The 19,552-nt window shown below is 47.2% G+C and overlaps 3 protein-coding genes across 6 annotated transcripts in view; 2 read left to right on the top strand and 1 right to left on the bottom strand.

The window, feature by feature from the left end:
- Positions 1 to 6,945, top strand: part of RSPRY1 (ring finger and SPRY domain containing 1) — a 38,151-nt gene extending 31,206 nt beyond the window's left edge. For both annotated transcript variants that reach the window (XM_027716217.2, XM_027716215.2), the window contains exons 14-16: positions 997 to 1,149; positions 3,260 to 3,364; positions 4,277 to 6,945. In XM_027716217.2, coding sequence (XP_027572018.1) covers positions 997 to 1,149; positions 3,260 to 3,364; positions 4,277 to 4,373 — 355 coding nt within the window. In that variant the 3' untranslated portion in view covers positions 4,374 to 6,945. The remainder of the gene's footprint in view (positions 1 to 996; positions 1,150 to 3,259; positions 3,365 to 4,276) is intronic.
- A 399-nt stretch (positions 6,946 to 7,344) lies between these two features.
- LOC113985459 (ADP ribosylation factor like GTPase 2 binding protein) lies at positions 7,345 to 14,390 on the top strand. Of its 3 annotated transcripts, none has more exons than XM_027716257.2 (7): positions 7,345 to 7,408; positions 8,271 to 8,385; positions 10,375 to 10,436; positions 11,395 to 11,501; positions 12,143 to 12,228; positions 13,462 to 13,558; positions 14,309 to 14,390. In XM_027716257.2, the coding sequence occupies exons 2-7, from the start codon at positions 8,348 to 8,350 to the stop codon at positions 14,369 to 14,371; spliced, it is 453 nt and encodes a 150-aa protein (XP_027572058.1). In that variant the 5' UTR covers positions 7,345 to 7,408; positions 8,271 to 8,347; the 3' UTR covers positions 14,372 to 14,390. The 3 variants fall into 3 exon arrangements, with proteins under 3 accessions (XP_027572058.1, XP_027572057.1, XP_039236817.1); XM_027716256.2 differs by having other exon boundaries at positions 7,392 to 7,408; positions 8,268 to 8,385; XM_039380883.1 differs by lacking the exon at positions 7,345 to 7,408 and having other exon boundaries at positions 8,026 to 8,385.
- A 1,688-nt stretch (positions 14,391 to 16,078) lies between these two features.
- LOC113985426 (plasmolipin) lies at positions 16,079 to 19,048 on the bottom strand. The gene is made up of 4 exons (XM_027716182.2): positions 18,917 to 19,048; positions 17,366 to 17,539; positions 16,810 to 16,929; positions 16,079 to 16,729 (listed from the first exon to the last, which is right to left on the bottom strand). Exons 1-4 carry the CDS (start codon positions 19,028 to 19,030, stop codon positions 16,616 to 16,618), a joined length of 522 nt encoding a protein of 173 aa, XP_027571983.1. The 5' UTR covers positions 19,031 to 19,048; the 3' UTR covers positions 16,079 to 16,615.
- Positions 19,049 to 19,552: the final 504 nt, after the last annotated feature.

Genomic DNA, 19,552 nt, shown 5'->3' with positions numbered 1-19,552 from the left:
GGAGGACATCTCTTGGCAGCCTTACAGAAAGGTGTTAGGTTTATTTTGCAAACTCCTGTACAAATTAACACATGGCTGCCTCCAACTCTCACAGGGGAGTTCAGCCTTTCAGTTCTGAAAACATAAGCTGGTGTAATACTTGATAAAGCAGATTCCTGTGTAGCTTAATTAAACATTACAGTACTTTGTAAATTAATCCTCCTGTGTCTAAGAGGCGAAGAGTAGTTCAGCTTAAAGAGTTGCAGAGTATCTTGTCTATTCAGCTTGCGGTGCCGTGTTCTTTGAGCGTGTAATTTATATATTCAAGTACTTGTCAGAACTTAGGGTATTACTGAACTTGGGCCCTTGAGTAAATAAATTTGAAAGAAGCAATAGCTGTGTTTTTACAAGCTGTCTGTGTGGCTGTGAAGAAAAGGCAGCTGTCCTGAGATAATCCTGCACAGGCAAGGAAGAACAGGTGGATGTTATGCTGAGAGAGCTCAGACCTGGACTCCTCCTGCACAGGTCCCTCACAAATGTACAAGAGCTTCAAGTTCCTCAACTTTATGCCTGCTCAGATAAACCTGAAGGAACAGAGACCATGGAGGTGTCCCTTGCACTGGTACTGCTCCTCACAGCTCTGCCAACAGCAGCTGTTTGGAAGAAAAATACTTTTTTCCACTTCTGAAGGAGATACCTGAGCTGATCAGTGCAAGGAGGTTGTAGGGATTCATATATATGTATCTGCTCCTAGTGTAAGTGTGACTAATCCTGGTTGTGGAATAGGCAGCCTTTATGGGCTGAGTCACTAGGAAACTCAAATTCAGCAGTTGAGAACCAAACAAGGTATGTGCAGCCAAAACTGGATGTTCTCCCAGTGAGCTGCAAAACTCTGGTATTGAAGGAAACTTGTCTCTTTGTCTCAGGGTGTATTTTTGTATGGTAATAGTAGTAACATGTCTGCAAAGCTCTACTGTTATTTAAGTTGTTCTAAAATACCTGTTCATCGTGTTGCAGGTCTGGCTTTTTTGCTGCAGCTAGTTTCATGTCCTATCAGCAATGTGAGTTCAACTTTGGGGCAAAACCCTTCAAGTACCCACCATCAATGAAGTTTAGTACCTTCAATGATTATGCCTTTCTGACAGCAGAAGAGAAAATCATTTTGCCCAGGTAATCCTCCTGTTTAGTTTTGTGTGTTTGCATGCAGAGAAATAAAATGCTACACTTCTTCTTGTGTTGTACTAAGCAAAGTTAATTTTTTATGGGGTCATGCTTCCATAGGTCCCTTTCCTCAAAAGATGAGACAACAGGCTCCAGTGCAATTTCATGAGCAGGGCAGGAGATGTGCAACCAAAATCCATGAAATTAATTTTTTTGGTAATATTAAGCTAAATTAAAATTAATTAGTACCACACAGTAAGCTGTTTTTAGTAAAAGTATCTCCTGCCATCTAAGAAGGATGAGCTTGGTTGAGGAGGTATAGTCTTAATTAAAAAAATATGTCATATTTAAAATTGACCTGATTTGTGATTTGGCAGCATGGAGGTACTGAATGATTATAAGTTTTTAATTTTTCCTTCTTTTTTGATCCAGATCAAAATTTCCCTAGTTATGAATGATAGTAGTGACAAAGGTCTTTCAAATTTAGAACTGTTTTCCCATCTAAATATAAACGAAGCCAGATAGAAACGGGTTTGGGTACATTTTTCTTTAACAAATTTCTGGCAGGAATGAAAACTAATAAATCGCCTGGGTTTTGTCTGGTTTCAGTTATTAGTCATAAAATAACTTCCTGGAACACAAACAGTAACAGTATACAGTGTAATCTGGGATGTGGTGTACCCTGGATTTCCTGTCTGAAGATGGCCCTTGGACTGGTGCTGATGTATGTGGTTGAAATAATCTTAGGTTGCAACTAATTAAGTGGGAGTAAGGCTGGTGGAGGGGGTACCCCTGGCTGTAGTGAAATTTGGAGACTGGTTTCGAATTATCAAGCTCTTCAATCAAGTGCACTTGAGGTACTTCAGTATCTTAGTGTTTAGAAAGAAAAGAAAACAAATACTCCTGGATTGGAGTCACAGATTGGCAAAGTTGGAGGTTTGGGATATTGTATTTATGCAGCGAAAATCAAAACGCAACTGGCAAGCCCATTTTGTGCTGACATACAGCCAGAGTAAATTACTCCTGCTTGTGACTGCAGGTGCTTTAAGAGAGAGTCTGATTTAATCCTTCAGATGATCTCTTAGGTACAATTTTGTTCCTCCCCCTTTTTAGATTCAATGTTCTTCTGTCTCAGTGTGTCCCATGCTAGATGGGGCTGTGCAGTTGCTCGCTGTTGATCAGATGTGGTTGTTATTGATGTGTCCTGGCACTGCTCTTGCAGTGTTCAAACACTACCTGTGGGAGCTGCTGCATGATTGGGCCAAAAGATGAGAAACAAACTGGGGGAAACTGGTTTCCTGTTGATGCCTGACTGGTAAAACTTGGCCTCCTGTGTTACAGACTATTTAATATGCGATAGCACTGAAAGGCTCCATTCAAGGTTGGACACTGCTGTTCTTTGTGGAAACAAAGATCATCCCTCCCCTACTGCCTGCACTGCTTGGAAACCATAAGCTAATCCTAAAAAAGATAACTTTGATCATCTTAAAAGTGTTAGGAAATAAGGCAAGGGCCCGTATGAGTTGACCCTAATTATCCATGACAGGATTTAACATAAAGTCATGTCGAGTTGTGCTGAATTTAGTGCAGCTAAAATGTGAAATGTCTTCTTTCATCAAATAGGGGATTTTTATCTGTTTACTCTCCCTTGTGGCTGTTGCCATACCGGGCTGTTGATTTTATTTTCAATTTTTATTCTTCTGAACTGTGTTAAAGCACTGTAGGGTTTCTGAATCTTTTTTGATACATGGGTTTGTGAGGTTTGGTGTTTTTTTTTTTTTTTTCTGAAGTCCTAAAAGTACCCATGACAATGTACTTTTCCTTGTACATAAATTGTACAAGAACAATTTTCTTGAAGCATTCAGCTGTGGTAACTAGAAGAATTGTTATTTCTCTTTGTCCCTTCCTGACAGACCAGAATAGGGAATCAGAGACTGTTTTGCACATCTCTGGGGGTGTTCAGCCTTTTTTAGTGGGAAGTGGTGATTGATGTTTATCAGCAGTGTGGTGTAGCACAGGCAAGTGTTTTGTTGGCCTTGATGCAATACTTGGAATAGTTTTGAATCTATTGCTTTGATTCAAACTAATGTGTTTGGGGGGGTTTCCTCTCTCTCCTCAGACACAGACGCCTGGCTTTGTTGAAGCAAGTGAGCATCCGAGAGAACTGCTGCACACTGTGCTGTGATGAGGTAGCAGACACAGAACTCAGGCCATGTGGACACAGGTAAAACCTTAAAAACAACCCAAACCCAAAGAAATGGGAAAATGTATGTGTGACATTCAGCTTATCTTGATTGACTCTCCAGCATAAAGGAAATAATCTACCCTTCTTTTAAGGATGTGACAAGTAGAGTTAAGCATAGTATTCCCACCATTTCCCTCACCCTAGACCTGAGCAGATGTAATCCCTAATTGTGTGTGTGTTTGGGGAAGTACTGTGGCTACAGTGTATGTGTGCTACCCCTGAGCTACCAAGTCTTAATTCCCTGGTGTCAAAGGCTTTTCTGATTAGTGCTTGGTAGAGATGCTGTGAAATCCAGATCACGTGAGGAGAGCAGAAAATTCATAATATACTCAACTAGTCATCGAATGTTCAACAAATGGATTGTCTCAAGTCACAAAATCCTCTAAAAGCTAAAAATGGGACAGCAGTATGAGTTATACCATAATAGCACTTTCCTGCCTTCAAGCAGGAAATGAATCCAGTTAAGTCCAGTTCCTTAGGGGTTTTAGAGCACTCATGGAAGGACTCTTGCCATGGGTCTAAATGCTGGAAGGTTAAAAAGAGATGTGCCTGATGTGTATGTCAGTAAGTGGAGAAGCTTCCTGCAGGGCACTGGGGCTGCTGCTCTCCAGACCAGAGTGAGTGCTGAGATTAATGAACCCAGGCAAGTGTGATCCTGACCAGCTGCAGGTCTGGGAGATGCTGAGCAGCAGGAGCTCCTCTCAAAGCCTGCAGACAGATCCCCAACACCTGACTTGCAATATCCAATCTCCACACTGAAATACTTAACTTGGCTGTGTGTCTCTGGCAGGCTGACTAAACTGCTTAGTGCTTGTATATTATTCTGTTGTTGTATAGTTCTTCATGCTGCAAGTGCAGGCTTTAACTGACTCTCTTTTTCTTCTCCTTCAGTGATCTGTGCATGGAGTGTGCCTTGCAACTGGAGACCTGCCCTTTGTGTCGACAGGAAATACAAACCCGAGTCAGACAGATCTCTCACATTTCATGACACACGTGGAGAAATGCCACAGACTTGTTTTCAATGAACACCAACCAATACTGAAAGGGGAAAGCATCTCTAACCAGTCTTTATGCACATAGAACCATAGCCACGGCCAGATTTCATGCTAACCTGTTAATCTGTTTATCTTAAAAACGAAATCTTTAATAAGCTATTTCCAGTTGCCAGCAATGGGAGCTGGTTTCAGCAGTAAGGAGAGCTGCTAGGTCAGCGTGCTATGGCTGGTGGTTCCTCTGAAGAGCAGAGGGGAGTGTCTCTTCTTCCCCCTTTCCTTCTCGCCTGTCACAAGTGCTGAAAAAGTTTGCACTGGAAGTACACGTACAATGCATTTTAGAAAAGAAGAGAAAATGAGTATCTCCTAAAACAGGGCCGTGCTGTCTTGTGCTCGAAAGTCTCTATTTTTGGCAGAAGTCAGTACTAAAAAGAGAATGCCAATGTTTTCCTGTTTAATGTAGCCTCCTGCTGGTCAGAGACTCTGTTTTCCAACAGTGGATATTGAACTGCTCAGAGACTGAATCTGTACACAGACTCATTTGAAAAGACAGTGTGGAGACTGTAGAGAAACTCACAGGTTTTAATAACTTGGTGATTCCAAAGAATGTTCTGATTTGTTTTTAAATGTTAAAAGATCGGTGGTATTTTCAAGTACATAATGTTTCTGATGCTTTTAACTTCAGTACCCACGTTTTTTTGTGAGGTTATAATTTTCAGGAGGTATTCTTAACTAATTATAATGCTGGACTGGAATTAATTTGATATTCTGGGTATTTTTTAAGGTATCATTGAACATCTTTTTTAATCAGTGTTGTTTTTGAAAGTTATATTCACTTTGGAAAAATTGAGCTATCTTAAAATATTAGAGGATAATTTTGGGCCAGTTTATTTAAAAAAGGTTATTTGGGTACCAATTTTAGTCTTATTCTGTAACTCCTTAAAAATGCACCTTGCTTGCCACATGTCAGTCCTGCTCTGAGCAGGTTTGGGGCCACACCTCTTATTTTTGGTAGGGATCATACAGTGGGAAGCTCTGTTCCACTTTAATTACACATTTGTGATGTTTGTATGTTAAGGATGCATTTCAGCAGGCAGCTCTTGACTGGTTTACTAGGTTTCTACAAGGAATCAGGGTTCAGAGCTGGGGTCAGTGAAGTAGCACAAAAATCAGTGGAGTTCTGCTTATTTTGCACCAACTGAGGATATGACTCGGTCTCTTCCAAGACTTGCTCAGTTTGATTTTTTTTTTTAATTATTTTTTTTTTTAAATTGTCTGTCTGTGAAGTGGAACTTTACTAATTCACACACAACTCACAGCAAAACCATCCCACTTCTTGGCAGTGATTCAACAGCAGAAGCTGTTGTGAATTCTCATGCTGCGATGTAGCTTATTTTTAAAGTCATTTATTATCTTTATTGTACTATCAAATATTAACAAAGCAGAGCTGAGGCTTCTTCCTGCTGAGCATTCTGGCTTCCTACTGACCTGAGCTCTGCACACAGGTCACAGGATCCAGCTCTCTAGCAACTTCTTTCACCTTCTGCCTTTGCTAACTCAAGGGTGCTGAACTTCATCCAGAGATGTGTGAATTAGGAAAGTTCTGTTCATCGTTTTCTTGTTGACTTTTGTCAAATACAGACTGAATCCAGAAGTGGTGTGCTGGTTAGTGTTTTTGCTGAAGTGTGAATTCTCTTCCACCTTGGATGGAAGGTTTGATTAAAGTCAGACTGGCAAATCTGCCACGGGGACCTCATTTCCTCACTGACTGTACTTTGCAATGTTTTGCTGTAATCCACATGTCCAGTCAGGGCTGAGTCCCTTCCTGCTCGGTGCTTAATGAGCAAACATGACCACCATCACTGCCACGAGGGTGTCAGTATTTCAGAATCACTTTAAGTGCTTCCAAATGCAATGATTGGGTTTTTATCCCTAAGGTACAAAGACAGAAACTGTACTGTAGGGGAGAAGTGGGACAGAACCATTTTGAACTCTGCCTTAATAGATTCTAGTAACTTCAGGGCTTTGGTTTCCCTGGCCAGGATTAACTGAGGTAAAATTTTCAGAAGTGCCTAGGACTCCTAATTTGTATCAACTGCTGTATGAGATTAAGCTCTTAAGGCCCAGGTCCACAATGGCTTCGAGGCATCTGCTGTCCTCTTGAAATGGGGGTGGCCTTAGAGCCTCGCTGCTTTTGTGGACACGGGACTAAGTGCCTGTGTTTATCGAAAAGATGTTAATGCTTTGAAAATTTTGCCCCAGACCGTCTTCCGTGCAGCTGGTGCTGGGCAGAGGAAGCCAACGGTGGCAGAGGAGGGGGGAGCTGTGTTGCAGAGAACTGTCCTGTTCATTTCACAAAGGGAAAGACTGTACACTTTGACTGGCTTTCTACCGCCATCCGCGCCGGGGGCATCTTTAGTCGAGCTCGATACTCCACGACTGGTGCAGCGTCCCCCTCACTCCCTGGGGACGGGGATGGGAGGCGGCAATGACTCCACAGGCCCTCAGAAGGGGAAACGAATTGTAGCAAAGTTGTTCATTCAACAATAAAAAACATCTTGAAGGCTCTTTGTTGTTCTTTATTTCCTTCTGTTGAGAGCTGTGTTAAGTGTTTCGGTGCCGGTGGCAGCAGGAGCTCCCGTCCCTGAGGGGGGCGAACGGCACGGCCGGCGTGGACATTGGTGCCGATGGGGGGCTCGGGTCACCCCAGGGGTCGCTGTGCTGCAGCGCCTGGGGGCGGGCTGGGCGCTGTCCCTGCGAGGGGCGACCCGCTCTACCAGCGGGTTAATTTAACAATTAACAGCGTTATTTGTTTTCTTTCCGTTCCCCCCTCAGGACGCGCTCCCAGCCCGCCATGGCGGCGGCACCGCCTCCCCGCGCGGCCCCCGGCGCGCCCTGATTGGGCGGGCGGGCCGGGGGCGGGCCCTGCGCCGGCGGGGCCGCGCTGCCATTGGCTGCGGGCGGGGCGGAAGGGCGCGTTCCCCCGGAGACGGCGCGAGGGGAGGGGGCGCCGCGCCGGCCGTGAGGGGCGGTGGGTGCGGGCGGGACAGCGGGACGGGGTGTGGGGAGAGCGGGAGCTGAGGCGGGGCTGTGGCCCGGGAACGGGAGGGCTGACACGGGGCCGTGGATCCGAGAACGGCGGGGCTTGACACGGGCGGGTCGCTTTCTGGGGAGGGAGGGTGACGGCCCGCCCGCCTGGGTGCCTTGGAGGTGGGGGGTGAGGCGAGTGCCAGGGAGGGAGAGGGCAGGGGGGCTTCGCCCCTCCCCAGGAGCCGGGACTGAGGAGGGGTGGCGAGGGACGCGCTGGTCCCTCCCGCCGTGCTCAGGGTGATGCCCCGGGGCTGCTCCGGGGGCCGGCGGTGGGAGCAGGGCCGTCCCCATCGTCCCCGGTACCGGGCGCTCTGTGCCCTGTCCCGGGTGATGGATCACCCCCTGCTCACCGCCCGGGGCACGGGGGGACACAGCCCGGCGCTGGACAGAGCCCCTGGGATCGCTGTCCAGAGCCTGGTCTGGGACACTGGAGCAGGGTGGCATCTTCGTCTGGCTTCGTTGCTGTAATGGTCAGTCATAGATGTCTCAGCAGAAGACATGCAGAGGTGACCCAAAACCCCTTTCTAGGGGCTGACTGCAGGTGTGTGCAGGTTTGAGCCTGTTCTCTGGGTAGGCAGAGAAGGTCCCTAGAGAATTTGGGTTATTACAGAAAAGAAGTAGCCTTAACTTTGGTAGAACAGGATTTCAGAATTCCTGTGTGGACTAGGGAATTGGATTTTGGAGCTCTTAAACCATGACACTGTGTTTAGTAATTAAAAATTCTCTCCTGCTGTTTGGGAAGTGTATGATAGTTTAACAGTTGAATTTGTATTAATGCAAAGTCACATGTTATTCCTTAGCAGTTTGTCCAAAAAGAAGAAATAGCCACTAAGAGCAGCAACATACAGATTGTCTCTTCCAGTCTGGTTAGGCAGGAACGATGGAGACTGCTGATGGAGAAAACTTGGGTGTAGCCACGTGAGTATACTACATTCTGTGTCAGATTTTCAAGAAGCTAATTGCTAATTAAAATATCTTAATTGGAATCTAATTACACGAGTGAATTTACACCACAATGATTAGCAGATTCTGCCTCTTAGGAGAACAAAGGTGAAGAATGCAAAGCTTCAGGAGGGAATAACACCAGTGCAGAGTTTAGGTGAAGTCAAACTAAATATCACTGCTGTCAGCATAGCACCAGGCAGCCCTGGCTGAGGGAACAAAACAAGCACTGTAAGGCTGGAAATTATTTTTTGGGGTGTTGATTTGAAATCCAAAATTTCTCCTTTTCAAGAGCGTTTGTCGTCTTGTGTGGTGGGTTCTGAGGACAGACTATCCCTCTGTGTTTGAGTGTGTTCCTTATAAAACCTGAGACCTTTTACAGGTGTCCTCAGCCAAATTTCACACTGGGAAATGCTAAGATGTGTGCTGATCTAGATGCTGTGCTTGGCATTACGAGGTGACAGGGGCTTTAACCACAGGATTGCTGAGCCCGTGTCTCTGCAGGTGTCTGGATGTACGTGTGTTGTACAGAGAGATGGAATAAGTGTCTTCTGGAGCAGTTAAAATTCCATTACTTGACTTACTTTTTCTGTTGCTGTTAGGATAAAACTAGTAGTGGCATTTATTTGGAGGGAGGAAAAATGGTGGAGATTATCCATAGCAAAGTGTCCTGCCCTTGCATGCCAAGGGGAGCGCTGAGCCCGTGACCTGCAGCCCAGGTGAGGTGCTCAGGTGTGTCCCCTCGGCCCGGGCCGTGCCAGCCCCTCTCCCGGCCCTGTGCCGCCCTCTCGCGGGCTCTTCCGGGCCTTGCCTTGGCTTCGCTCGTCTCCCGAGGCTTCACGGATCAGGAATGTTGCTGGGACATGGCTTGGTGATCAGACGCCCTTTCAAATTAAATCTCTCTTTAATTTTTCCTGGTCAGAGTGAGCCCAGAGTGAGCTCATTAGAGGTAAACTGTTGGTTAAACTGCTTTTGGATTAATTTCACTGGAGTGTTACCTAATACCAAAATAATGAGCTTTTTAAAACTCAGTCTGAAGGGCTGTTCTGCTCTGTTTGCTAAAGAGACATTTGAAAGAGAGGGAGACATTTAATTGAATTTAAATGGTGCTTTTGCTGATCAAGGCTAATTTTTCCCTTGAGACTTGTTTTCCTCATGTGTGAGAAAAGCTTGTCTTTCATCTTCTGGAGAATACAGGAAGAGTTCATCCCCCACTAAAGATAAACTGTGAATGCCAGAGAGATCTGGTGGATTATTTACTGTGTCTGAACAAGCTGCACAATAAAAGATTTAGCAGAGGGATCCAGTGTCCTGATGTTGGTCCCAGAGGTTTTCCTGGATGACTTCAAATCCATAATGGTGTTTAATGCTTGCTAATAATAAACCTTAGGAGATTATCCCATTTATTTGGAGCACATAAGGATGTTTCTTGCATAAGAAAAAAATTTAATTTCTTCAGTTATGTAAAACTTTCTTATACATTTCAGTTTAAGTGGTTCCACAAGACCAAATATTTTAGAATATTCTCTAGAGTGTCTAGAGTTCTGTGATCACCGTGTACAGTTAATGCAGGAAAGGGAACATAAGGAAAACTGTGGTAGCAGCTGGGATTTGTGGGTTGGAAAAGGCTTAATTTGCTGTTCTAATTACACTCTTTACATCCTTCTGCACCAGAACTAGAATTACCTTGACAGTAATGCCAGTAAAACAACATTTATTCTTTTTTTCAATTAGGCACCTTACTGGGAGGAACTATAGTAGAGGCCTGATGAGAATCTCCATGGAGCAGCCTTCTCATCAGTGTCATGGATTATTTTGTAGGTTGAAACTAGGAAGTTATTCAGTTATCTTGTAATTAACGGGTTTATTTGTGCTTAGGCTTTCGTTAACACTTTTTAATTTTGACTTTAACTTCTGCTGTGGTTGAAATACGTATTTATGTATCCTGTCTTTCTTTGCTTTCAGCTCCACCCCCTCTAATGAGGAGTTTGATATAGTTGTTGGCTATCTGGAAGATATCATCATGGGTAAGGGCTGCAGCTAGTTACAGACAACAGCATGGGTGCTGAACATACTGCAGCCAACCTCAAAATACAAAGCTGGTCATGAGAATCACAGAATGGGATGGGTTGGAAGGGACCTTAAAGATCTTTCAGTTCCAAGCCCCTGCCTTAGGCAGGGACACCTTCCACTGGACCAGGTCCCTCAAAGCCATCCAGCCTGGCCTTAGGCAGGAAAAGGTGTGAAATTCTCAGGGCCATGGTTTTAACTGAGAAGTCAGGGGGTGCAGGGAAGTAGTTGACAAGATGCCAAGGCAGAATTCCTGTTAATTGGCCATTGCCTGCTTTGTAAGAACAGCACACAATCTTTTGGGTCGAATCCTTCCCAGAGAGATGTAGATTCTGCCTCCTCAGTTGCCTGGTGATGTAGTTGAAATTGGAGAAATGCTCTGTACACATGGAATGTGTCAGGGTTTGGAAAGCTGAGACTGGTGTCTTTTAACACTGTGTCTAAGTAAACTTTCTATTTAGACCTGTTCTGTGTAATTTGGTAGTGACCTGCCATGTTCATTTTTATTCTTGTTTCCTTCCACAACTGCAAAAAAAAAAAAAACTTCATCAATTTAAAATTAATCTCTGATTTTCACTAATATTTTTAAATTCAAGGAGAAAGAAAACTTACTTTGAATTCTTGTAGGGAAGAGGTATCCACTTAATAAAACATACAGGTGTTTTGCTGGCTTGAGAGCCAGAACAAAAAGGGGTTCAGAATAAACAACTTTTATTAACAAACACAGAGCAGGAGGACTGTTGTGCTGACACTCCACCAGCAGCCTGTGTCCCCTCAGAGATGGGGCAGAGGTGGTGGCCCAGCAGCAGCTGCAGTGCTGGTGTGAGGCAGAGGAGCAGTGAATGTGGGGTTTTGTGTTTCAGAAAGAATGACTAAACTCATAACTGCATGATGCATTTTTTTGTTGTGGCCCAGATGACGATTTCCAGTTAATACAGAGGTCTTTTCTGGAGAAGCACTACCAGGAGTTTGATGACTCAGAAGAAAATAAGCTCATCTATACTGACATTTTTAATGAATATGTAAGACACCTTTTCCTATTTTTCATAGGTACTGCTTTTTTATTTTTGTTTAGTCTTCCCCCTATATAAAATACTTGGCTTCCATGGAGCAGATCCAGCATTGTGCCTGCTGTCTCCTTCAGAAGCACAGCCACGATCTGTGAACAAGAAGGGTGTTTCCTCTTTGTTTCCTAGAGATGTTTTTGGAAGTTGTGTAACTCTTGAATAGAAATTTAGCCTATTGCAGTAGTAAGTAATGTGTTTTTAACATCTGAGCTAACAAAGTTTCTTCTTTCCCAGTTGTATTATTTCCTGTATTGAACACTTCAATCATATTTTTCATGCAAAGCACGATTAAGAAACTAGACCAGTCTGCTAGTCAATACCATTAAATGAGTTAAAAATAGGACATAATTACTAGATATAGATAGTCAGTGTTTGTTCTCACCAGCATCCCCAGCAAAAACATGCTCAGCTCTTGCCTCAGGGGTGGTGTGGGAACAGAACCAGCGATGCCCCACCGAGGAATCCGCAGTTGTGCCCAGTGAGGATCGTGCAGAGTGTCAATAAGGTGTCAGTGCAAGGATGCTGTTTTGAAATCTGCTGCTGAAACGTGTTGTGATGTTACAGGGGAGGTTTGTTTGGGGTTTTTTTTTTTTCAGATCTCTTTAGTAGAGAAATACATTGAAGAGAAGTTGCTCGATCGCATTCGTGGGTTTGACATGGTCGCCTTCACAGTGTCATTGCAGTAAGTCCTTCCTTTGATTTTGGCTGGGGGGGTGGCTCATGTGCCTCTCCATTTTTTTAATCTAGAATAAAATTTAGTTTTGACAATTCTCCCTTTAGATAATGGTTCCTCTTTAATTTAAAAAAAAGGATTGTTTATGCAGGCAATGACTGACCACTTTTCCTGCCTTCAGCGTGTCCTGCTACTCTTTCAGAATTATGATACTGAAATATATTGGGTTCTAAGGGGTAGGAAGAGAAATCAGAATGAGAACACTGGAGGATTTTCATACTTCTTGTCACTTTGAAGCCAAACCCTTAAAATGTTGGGTCTTGTTTATCTCTTCCAGGCACTTCAGTAGCCTGGTGGTGTTTTAGAGTCACGTGATGAAATTCCTTTATTGCAGTTCTTGTACAGAGCGTTCAGAGAAGACTTTGGTTTGTGTTCAGCTTTTGCATTTGTTCACTTCAGCTTAACCAGCTTCATGAGGAGATCACTTCTGAAAGATCACTGGTTTGCCCCTTGAATAAGGAAATCAAGTGTAATTGGGACCTGAGTGCCTTAAAACACTTGAATCAGTTTAATTTTTAATGTTTCTTAAATTGGGAATCTACTCTGGATGCACATAGTACACACAGAGAACAGCCTCTTTAAGGTAAAGTTCCTTTTGAAGGAGATTTTTTTTTTTTAAGAAATAATAAAACAAAAACAGAAAAACAAACTAAAAAAACCCAACAACAACAATACAAAACAAACAAAAAAAACCAACCAAACCAGAACAAAAACCCAACCCTTGACTGCTAGGAAAGTCTTGTTGAAATTTGCTGACAAGGGGAGCTCAGAGCCTTTCTTCCAAAATGTTTTCATCCTCTACCAAGGTTTGTCAGTAATTGTTCTTAAGGACTGTGGATGGGCATCTGTGCCTCTCTCCAAACTTTCTCACCTTTCAAGGAACTGTCTGGCAGTTTCAGTGCTCAAATAAATAGAGGAATGCTACTGAGTGTTACTTTTGTTGACTCACAGGTCTTCAAGGACTGATATGATACTCTTAGGTCTTGGATTTAGATCAATATAATAATGTACTTGGATTGTAAATACTGCATGGTAATCCTTGACCACAGTTTTGCTTTATGATACACATGTAATAACATTCTTGTTTAAATGTTCTACTTGTCCTTTTTGGCCTCGTGCCATTTTAAAATAACAAATTTTTCTGGCACAGTTTTCTCACCCCCCAACTTTTTCTCTCTGTAGACAACGCAAAGATGAAATGCCAGGTGATATATTTGATCTGCTTCTCACATTTACGGACTTCCTGGCTTTCAAAGAGATGTTCTTGGAATACAGAGCTGTGAGTATGTCACGCACTGTTTATTTTCACTGGCACAGTGGCTGTTGGTTCTGTGTAGCTCCCCCTGGGAGTACCAAAGGTAAAGTTGCTCCAGCAGGCTGCAGCCTTTAATCGAAGGCTGTACCAGAATTAAAAGGAAAATGACTTCACTGAGTGTCTTTTTAAGCTCATTTTTAGAAAACATGAGTGAGCAGTTCTTCAGAAACACACACTTTCTGCATCTTTGAATATTGATTTCCAACTGAACAGAAGGGAACACCTTTTCACTGTGAAGGTCTCCGAGCTCTGGCACACCTTGCTTAGGGAGGTTGTGGGGTCTCCATCCTTAGAGATATTCCACAGGTCTCTGGGCATGGTCTTGAGTGGCCCTGCTTGAGCACAGGATTTGGACCAGATGAACTCCAGAGATCCCTTCCCACCTTGACCATTCTGATTCTATAATATGGGAGTTTTTTTAGTTTTCTTTTTATCCTTAGTATGTCCAGAATTTTTTTTGAGGAGAATTTGTTTTCTCCTCGTCTCTGTGCAGGTTGGAGAAATAAACAAAAGTGTTAAAGGTTTTTGGATGAGGTTTTTCCCCTTACCCCAGGGATTCCTGCACAGTCTCTTTGGGTTCACATTCAATCACAGATGTTCAAATAACACGTAATTTTATATTGATTTGATGCAACAAACACTACCTGTTTCATTTTTTGAACTGCTTATTCCAGAACATCCTGGAGTCACAGATTTCTTTTTCTTCCTTTCTAGGAAAAAGAAGGTCGAAGTCTGGACTTAAGCAGCGCGTTAGTGGTGACTTCATTAAACCATTAAACAAGTCATTCTGAAGGGAGTTCTGTTGTATTTTAAGCAAGGTCTATTCTAGTCTCAGAGGTGGAAGGCAGAGATTCCCAAGAGAGATTCCCAAGAGACGGCCAGAGGGGGCTCAGCTCCACCCTGAGGGCAGTGGGTGCCTGATGGGGAGGGCCAGGACCAAGGGGCCCTTATCCAGGGGGGGTCAAATCAGAGCTTTCTGGGAGTTTTATACCCTTTTACAAGGTGGATGGAAGAGACTGTGAGAGGTAGCCTTCCCTTCCCAGCTCTGCCCAAACTTCTCCTCACGTGTCTACCAGGACACATTTGAAGCCAGGCAGTTTGGGGCAGTGCCCAGCTGTTGCTGCTGCTGGCAGCCTTTTGCAGTCCGATATAAAGTGCCTGAGTTGCAGCTCGAGCTCGTTGTTCTTTGTCCTATTTCAGCTGAACACGGGGAACAGTTTATTCTTTCTTTGCAGCAGCATTGCTTCACAGGAGATCATCTCGTTCCAAGCCCCTGCCTTAGGCAGGGACACCTTCCACTGGACCAGGTCCCTCAAAGCCATCCAGCCTGGCCTTAGGCAGGAAAAGGTGTGAAATTCTCAGGGCCATGGTTTTAACTGAGGAGTCAGGGAGTGCAGGGAAGTAGTTGACAAGATGCCAAGGCAGAATTCCTGTTAATTGGCCATTGCCTGCTTTGTAAGAACAGCACACAATCTTTTGGGTCACCTCCTTCCCAGAGAGATGTAGATTCTGCCTCCTCAGTTGCCTGGTGATGTAGTTGAAATTGGAGAAATGCTCTGTACACATGGAATGTGTCAGGGTTTGGAAAGCTGAGACTGGTGTCTTTTAACACTGTGTAAGTAAACTTCCTATTTAGACCTGTTGATTTTGGTAGTGACCCACCATGTTCATTTTTATTAATTTAATTTTTTTACTAATTTTCTTGCTGTTCCTGATTTTTATATATCTCTCTATATATATTCATAGCTGTGGAAACCTGACCCGTGATTTACTCACTGACAACCAAATAAAGGCAAATCTGTCAGGGGCCAATGCCATGTGTCTGGTTCCTTTTCAGTGCTCACCTTCCATCAGTGCAGCTCCATTTCCTGGGGCTGCCTCTGCAGACAACCTGGTGGAACTGCTCCCGTGCAGAGCATGACGTAAGTTTTGCAGTGTAGCTCACCATGCACCAGCCTTGGAACTCATGTAATCTATTTTTATTAGCTTGTACAAGAAGAGTGTGAAAGGAAAAGCTGCTCTGCCTGGCTGGGCATCTCTTCGAGTTCTGACAAGCGCCCAGAAGGTGAATTTGTGATCTGCATCACAGGTGAGCAGTGGTTCTGTGCTCTCCCGAGGTGCTGATCCTGCAAGTGTTCCCTGAGCTTTTGCAGACTTGGTTTTAATTTTTGAAAACCACCTGCAACCAACGGGCAAAACTGACTTGCTGGTTAATTAGGTGAACTCTGAGGGGGGTGTGGTGCTGAGTGGGGAGCAGAGAGGGATTAAGCCTTGTCACCTCCCGTGTTTTCTTGTGGTTTGGATGCAGGCTCTGAGTGTGTATGTGCTTAAAGCCCTGTGGGCTTGTTCCTTCTGTTGCCAGGTGTAAAACCCACATGGAATGGGGAAGGACAGTCACCTCTGCAGTGACATCTCTGCTGTCCCTGCCATGCTCTGCGTGCTGCCTTCTCGCAAGACAAACTTTCTCATGACAGAATTCCAGTGCTCGATTTAGGAATGTTTTTATTTAAAGCATAAAATTTGTATTCAAGTTGTTAGAAATCAACACAAGAGCAGTTAGGACTCCTTCCTGCGCTTCACCTCCACCTTCCGGCTCTGCCACCATTTCTGCATCCCGTTAATTGCAATTACTTACACTGTAGCTGTGAATGAGCAAAGAGGGAAGCCCGGGCTTGGTTTAGTGAATTTTAGTATCAGTGTGCCGCGTTGGCTGAGCCCCCTCAGTGGAGCTGCTCCAGCAAGGATCCAGGTGACCCTCAAGGATGAGCAGGAGCCGCAGCCTCCAGCGAGTCCGTGTTCTCCGGCGAGGCCGTCGGTGCTGACGCCGGTCGGTGCTGTGGGCACGTCAGCTGGAAGCATCATCGGAAAACACAGAGCAGCATCCACGTGACCCAGTGCTGACCACTGCTGCCAGCACGGGCTGGTCCCAAGGCGAGCCCCGGTGGCACACGAGCCTCCAAGCCGCCGAGCCGGGCACGAGCTGACACAGGGCGGCCCGTGGGTGCCTTTGCTGTCCACTCCTTACGCGTGGTCAGTCACTTGGCTGGTGGCCGCGTTGCTGCCGAGCCCTTTCCAGGCGCGGAAGCTGAAGAAGGTGCTCACCCCGTAGATGATCATGGTGACACCTGCAAAGAACTGGAAGAGGAGAACACCCCCCCGGGTGACCACGGTGGCTGCCCCAGCCCCTCAGCCCTCACCTGCCCGCCAGTACTTACGGAGGCCGCGGCTCTCCGGTTGTAATCCCACTGCCGCCAGGACGTCGGCTGGACGGCGGCCGCGCACGTGACGAAGGCGGTGATGTACAGGACGGTGGCCACGGCGTTGTAGATCATCAGCTGGGGGAGGCAAAGAGGAGGTGGTGAGGCCTGGGGTCGGGCTCGTGCATGCTGGGATGAGGGATGAGCAAAAGGCTCAGTTTCACATTCCTCCCTGTTCCCCAGGAGAACCAGCGGAAAAGGGCCCAGCCCCTCACACTGGGAACAAACTCCGGATTAACATCACATTAAATGCTCTCCAGGTTATGCTGAGAGGTTTCTGGTTGACACCAGCAGTAACACCAAAACCCGGCTTTAACTCTCTGGATTGACACAGGACTCTGCATTTTGAATATTCACCGAGCAATTGAGGGCCACAATGTAAGAATGTCATTGTGCAAAGTGCAGGGGATTTTGTTCTGTCAGCCCAGAAGAGCTTGAAGCTTTGGTCCTCTCAGAGATCTCCCCAAGCTGTTTCCTATTTGGGGCCCTCCCTCACTCCCTCTCGGCTACGCACCACGAGGGGCCAGGGGATCACGTAAAACTTCAGCTGAAGCTGCAGGAGGTAAGTCATGAAGAAAAGGAGTGTTAGTATCCAGCAGAAGAGGGCCACAAACATCACCCAGCCGTAGGCCGCATGGAGGTGGTACGTTGTGGCAGCGATGAGAGACCACACCAGTAAGCCGAGCACCTGTGGGGTGAAACAGGGAAGGTGTTCAGGGGCTGGTTCCTGCAGGTGGAACACAGAACATCACCCACCAGCACCGACAGCAGTTGGGTCCCCCTCGCTCCAGGGATGCAGGGGCACGCTGGGGAGCAGAAGGGCTCTCTGGAGAGCTGCTCTGTCCCTGTGTAAACCAGCACCACTTATTGTCACAGCAGAAACACAACAGCCTTTGTCCTGCCCGCGTACAACGCCCTGGTGCTCGGCTGCCCCGACAATGCCTCCTTGTCTGTCAACATCCATTTCTAACACTCGTGATCACAAAATATGTGCTGGGCAGAAACATGTTTAGGGGGCTCCTCCGGGAGTGGGAGGTGGCATGTGTGAGCTGCCCTGCTCCAGCTGCTGGGGGAGAAAAGCAGGAGCCCTTAGGAGAGAGGATTTGGGGAGCAGTGGGTCTCAGTGGATGGGCGAGTGTGTTTAATGGTACGGCCCGAGCAAGGGGCTGGAGAGGTGGGACCAGCTGCAGGGTTGAAGGGTCCCTTCTGTTGGTTTTGGTCCCATTCCTCTTTCCTGGCGCTCCTGCAAGGCACCCCCGACAGCATCCTTCCCACCCCCTTCCCTGAGCGTTTGTTCCTGTGTCACAACCAGCTCAGCCATGCCCAGGGGTTGGAATCTGGAGCCAGGTCCATGCCAGCTGTTTTCACAGGGGCTTCTAAGGGCACATCCCACTGCTGTCCCACCAGCACTGCCCCGAGGAGAGAGGACGAGCAAACCTGCGGGGCAGCACCATGGGCAGACCCCGGGGCAGGTCACACGTGGCACCGCACGCAGCTGAACGCCCACCCGTGTGCTCTCGTGTGGCACCCGAGGTGCCAGGAGGGAGCGGCAGCGGGAGTTCATTCTGTGGTCGCCTCCGATGCTGAAGCAATGGGGAGGGTGACTGGTGCAGAGACCCTTGGGCTCGTCTGAGAGCGGCCGCCAAAGCCTGGAGGACAATCTGGAGGGCTGGGAGTGCCCAGGGAGCGCGAGAGCGTCCCATGAGCGACCCCAGGACACCTCAGTTGGGGTCATCGTGCTTCACACACACCCCCAACCCACTGCCTGTGGGATCCCCCAACCCAATGGCCACGCGGATCAGCCGTGCCTGGCAATGGGAACTGCGTGGAATTACAACCAGCAAAGGGTGTGAGGACAAGAAGCCGAATTTTCCTCTGGCTTCAGAGAGGGAAGGACGAGGGGGTGCTGCGGTGCCTCAGGGTTAGGGATTATGTAGGGTTGGACACGGGGGATGGGGTGGCAGCCAAAGGGAGCCCGAGCTGCCTCCAGCCAGGGCTGCGAAGAAAAGCATCCAAGCGGGTGATGCCCTCCCCGCTCCCGCCGTGTCCCATCCCCGGTACTCACGGCCTGGGTGCCCATCAGCCCCCCGAGGGGCGAGCACAGGAAGGTGCCGTCCAGGGCCGGGGCGGTGCCCGGGGAGCCGCTCCGGGCGCGCGTGGCACCGGGCAGCCCCGCCATGCCGCGGGCACCGGCACGGCCCCGGCACGGCCCCTCCGCGGGCGGGTCCGGGCCGAGCCCCGCGCTGCCCCCGCCCCGCTGCCTCCGCCCGGCCCCGCCATGTCCCCGCACCGGGGGACCGGCGACAAAGGGCGGCCCCCGCCGGGACGGCCCCCCCCGCTCTCCTCCCGTCCTGGCGATGCTCTGCCTGGGACACTACGAGCCTTGTGCGCAACCCGTGTCCCGCTCGGTGCCCCGGGGACATTCCGTGTCCCCCAGCGTATCCCGGTGCCTGGCGTCGATCCCCCGCGGGGGCCGCGCGACACACGGTATTCCTTGTTGAATCCTGGAATGGTTTGGGTTGGAAGTGACCTTGTAGCGCCTCGTTTCAATCGCCTGCCACGGGCAGGGCACCTTCCACTAGGCCAGGTTGCTCCAAGCCTGGCCTTGGACACTTGCAGGGATGGGGCATCCACAGCTTCTTTGGGCAACCTGTGCCAGGGCCTCCCCACCCTCAGCTCCAGGAGGTTCCTGTCAGCCCAT

Source organism: Pipra filicauda, unplaced genomic scaffold (assembly GCF_003945595.2).
Source record: "Pipra filicauda isolate LSUMZ 115617 unplaced genomic scaffold, ASM394559v2 scaffold205_size1947385_pilon, whole genome shotgun sequence".
Taxonomy (NCBI): domain Eukaryota; kingdom Metazoa; phylum Chordata; class Aves; order Passeriformes; family Pipridae; genus Pipra; species Pipra filicauda.
This window is presented reverse-complemented; position numbering and strand designations above follow the sequence as displayed.

Excerpts from the sequence above, each read along its gene's own strand:
- LOC113985459 (XM_027716257.2), top strand. The coding sequence starts at position 8,348 with ATGGAGACTGCTGATGGAGAAAACTTGGGTGTAGCCAC. Across the intron at positions 8,386-10,374 it reads GAAAACTTGGGTGTAGCCAC|CTCCACCCCCTCTAATGAGG; the intron begins GTGAGTATACTA and ends CTTTGCTTTCAG. Across the intron at positions 12,229-13,461 it reads GCCTTCACAGTGTCATTGCA|ACAACGCAAAGATGAAATGC; the intron begins GTAAGTCCTTCC and ends TTCTCTCTGTAG.
- LOC113985426 (XM_027716182.2), bottom strand. The coding sequence starts at position 19,030 with ATGGCGGGGCTGCCCGGTGCCACGCGCGCCCGGAGCGGCTCCCCGGGC. Across the intron at positions 17,540-18,916 it reads GGCTGATGGGCACCCAGGCC|GTGCTCGGCTTACTGGTGTG; the intron begins GTGAGTACCGGG and ends TTCACCCCACAG. Across the intron at positions 16,930-17,365 it reads TGATCCCCTGGCCCCTCGTG|CTGATGATCTACAACGCCGT; the intron begins GTGCGTAGCCGA and ends TGCCTCCCCCAG.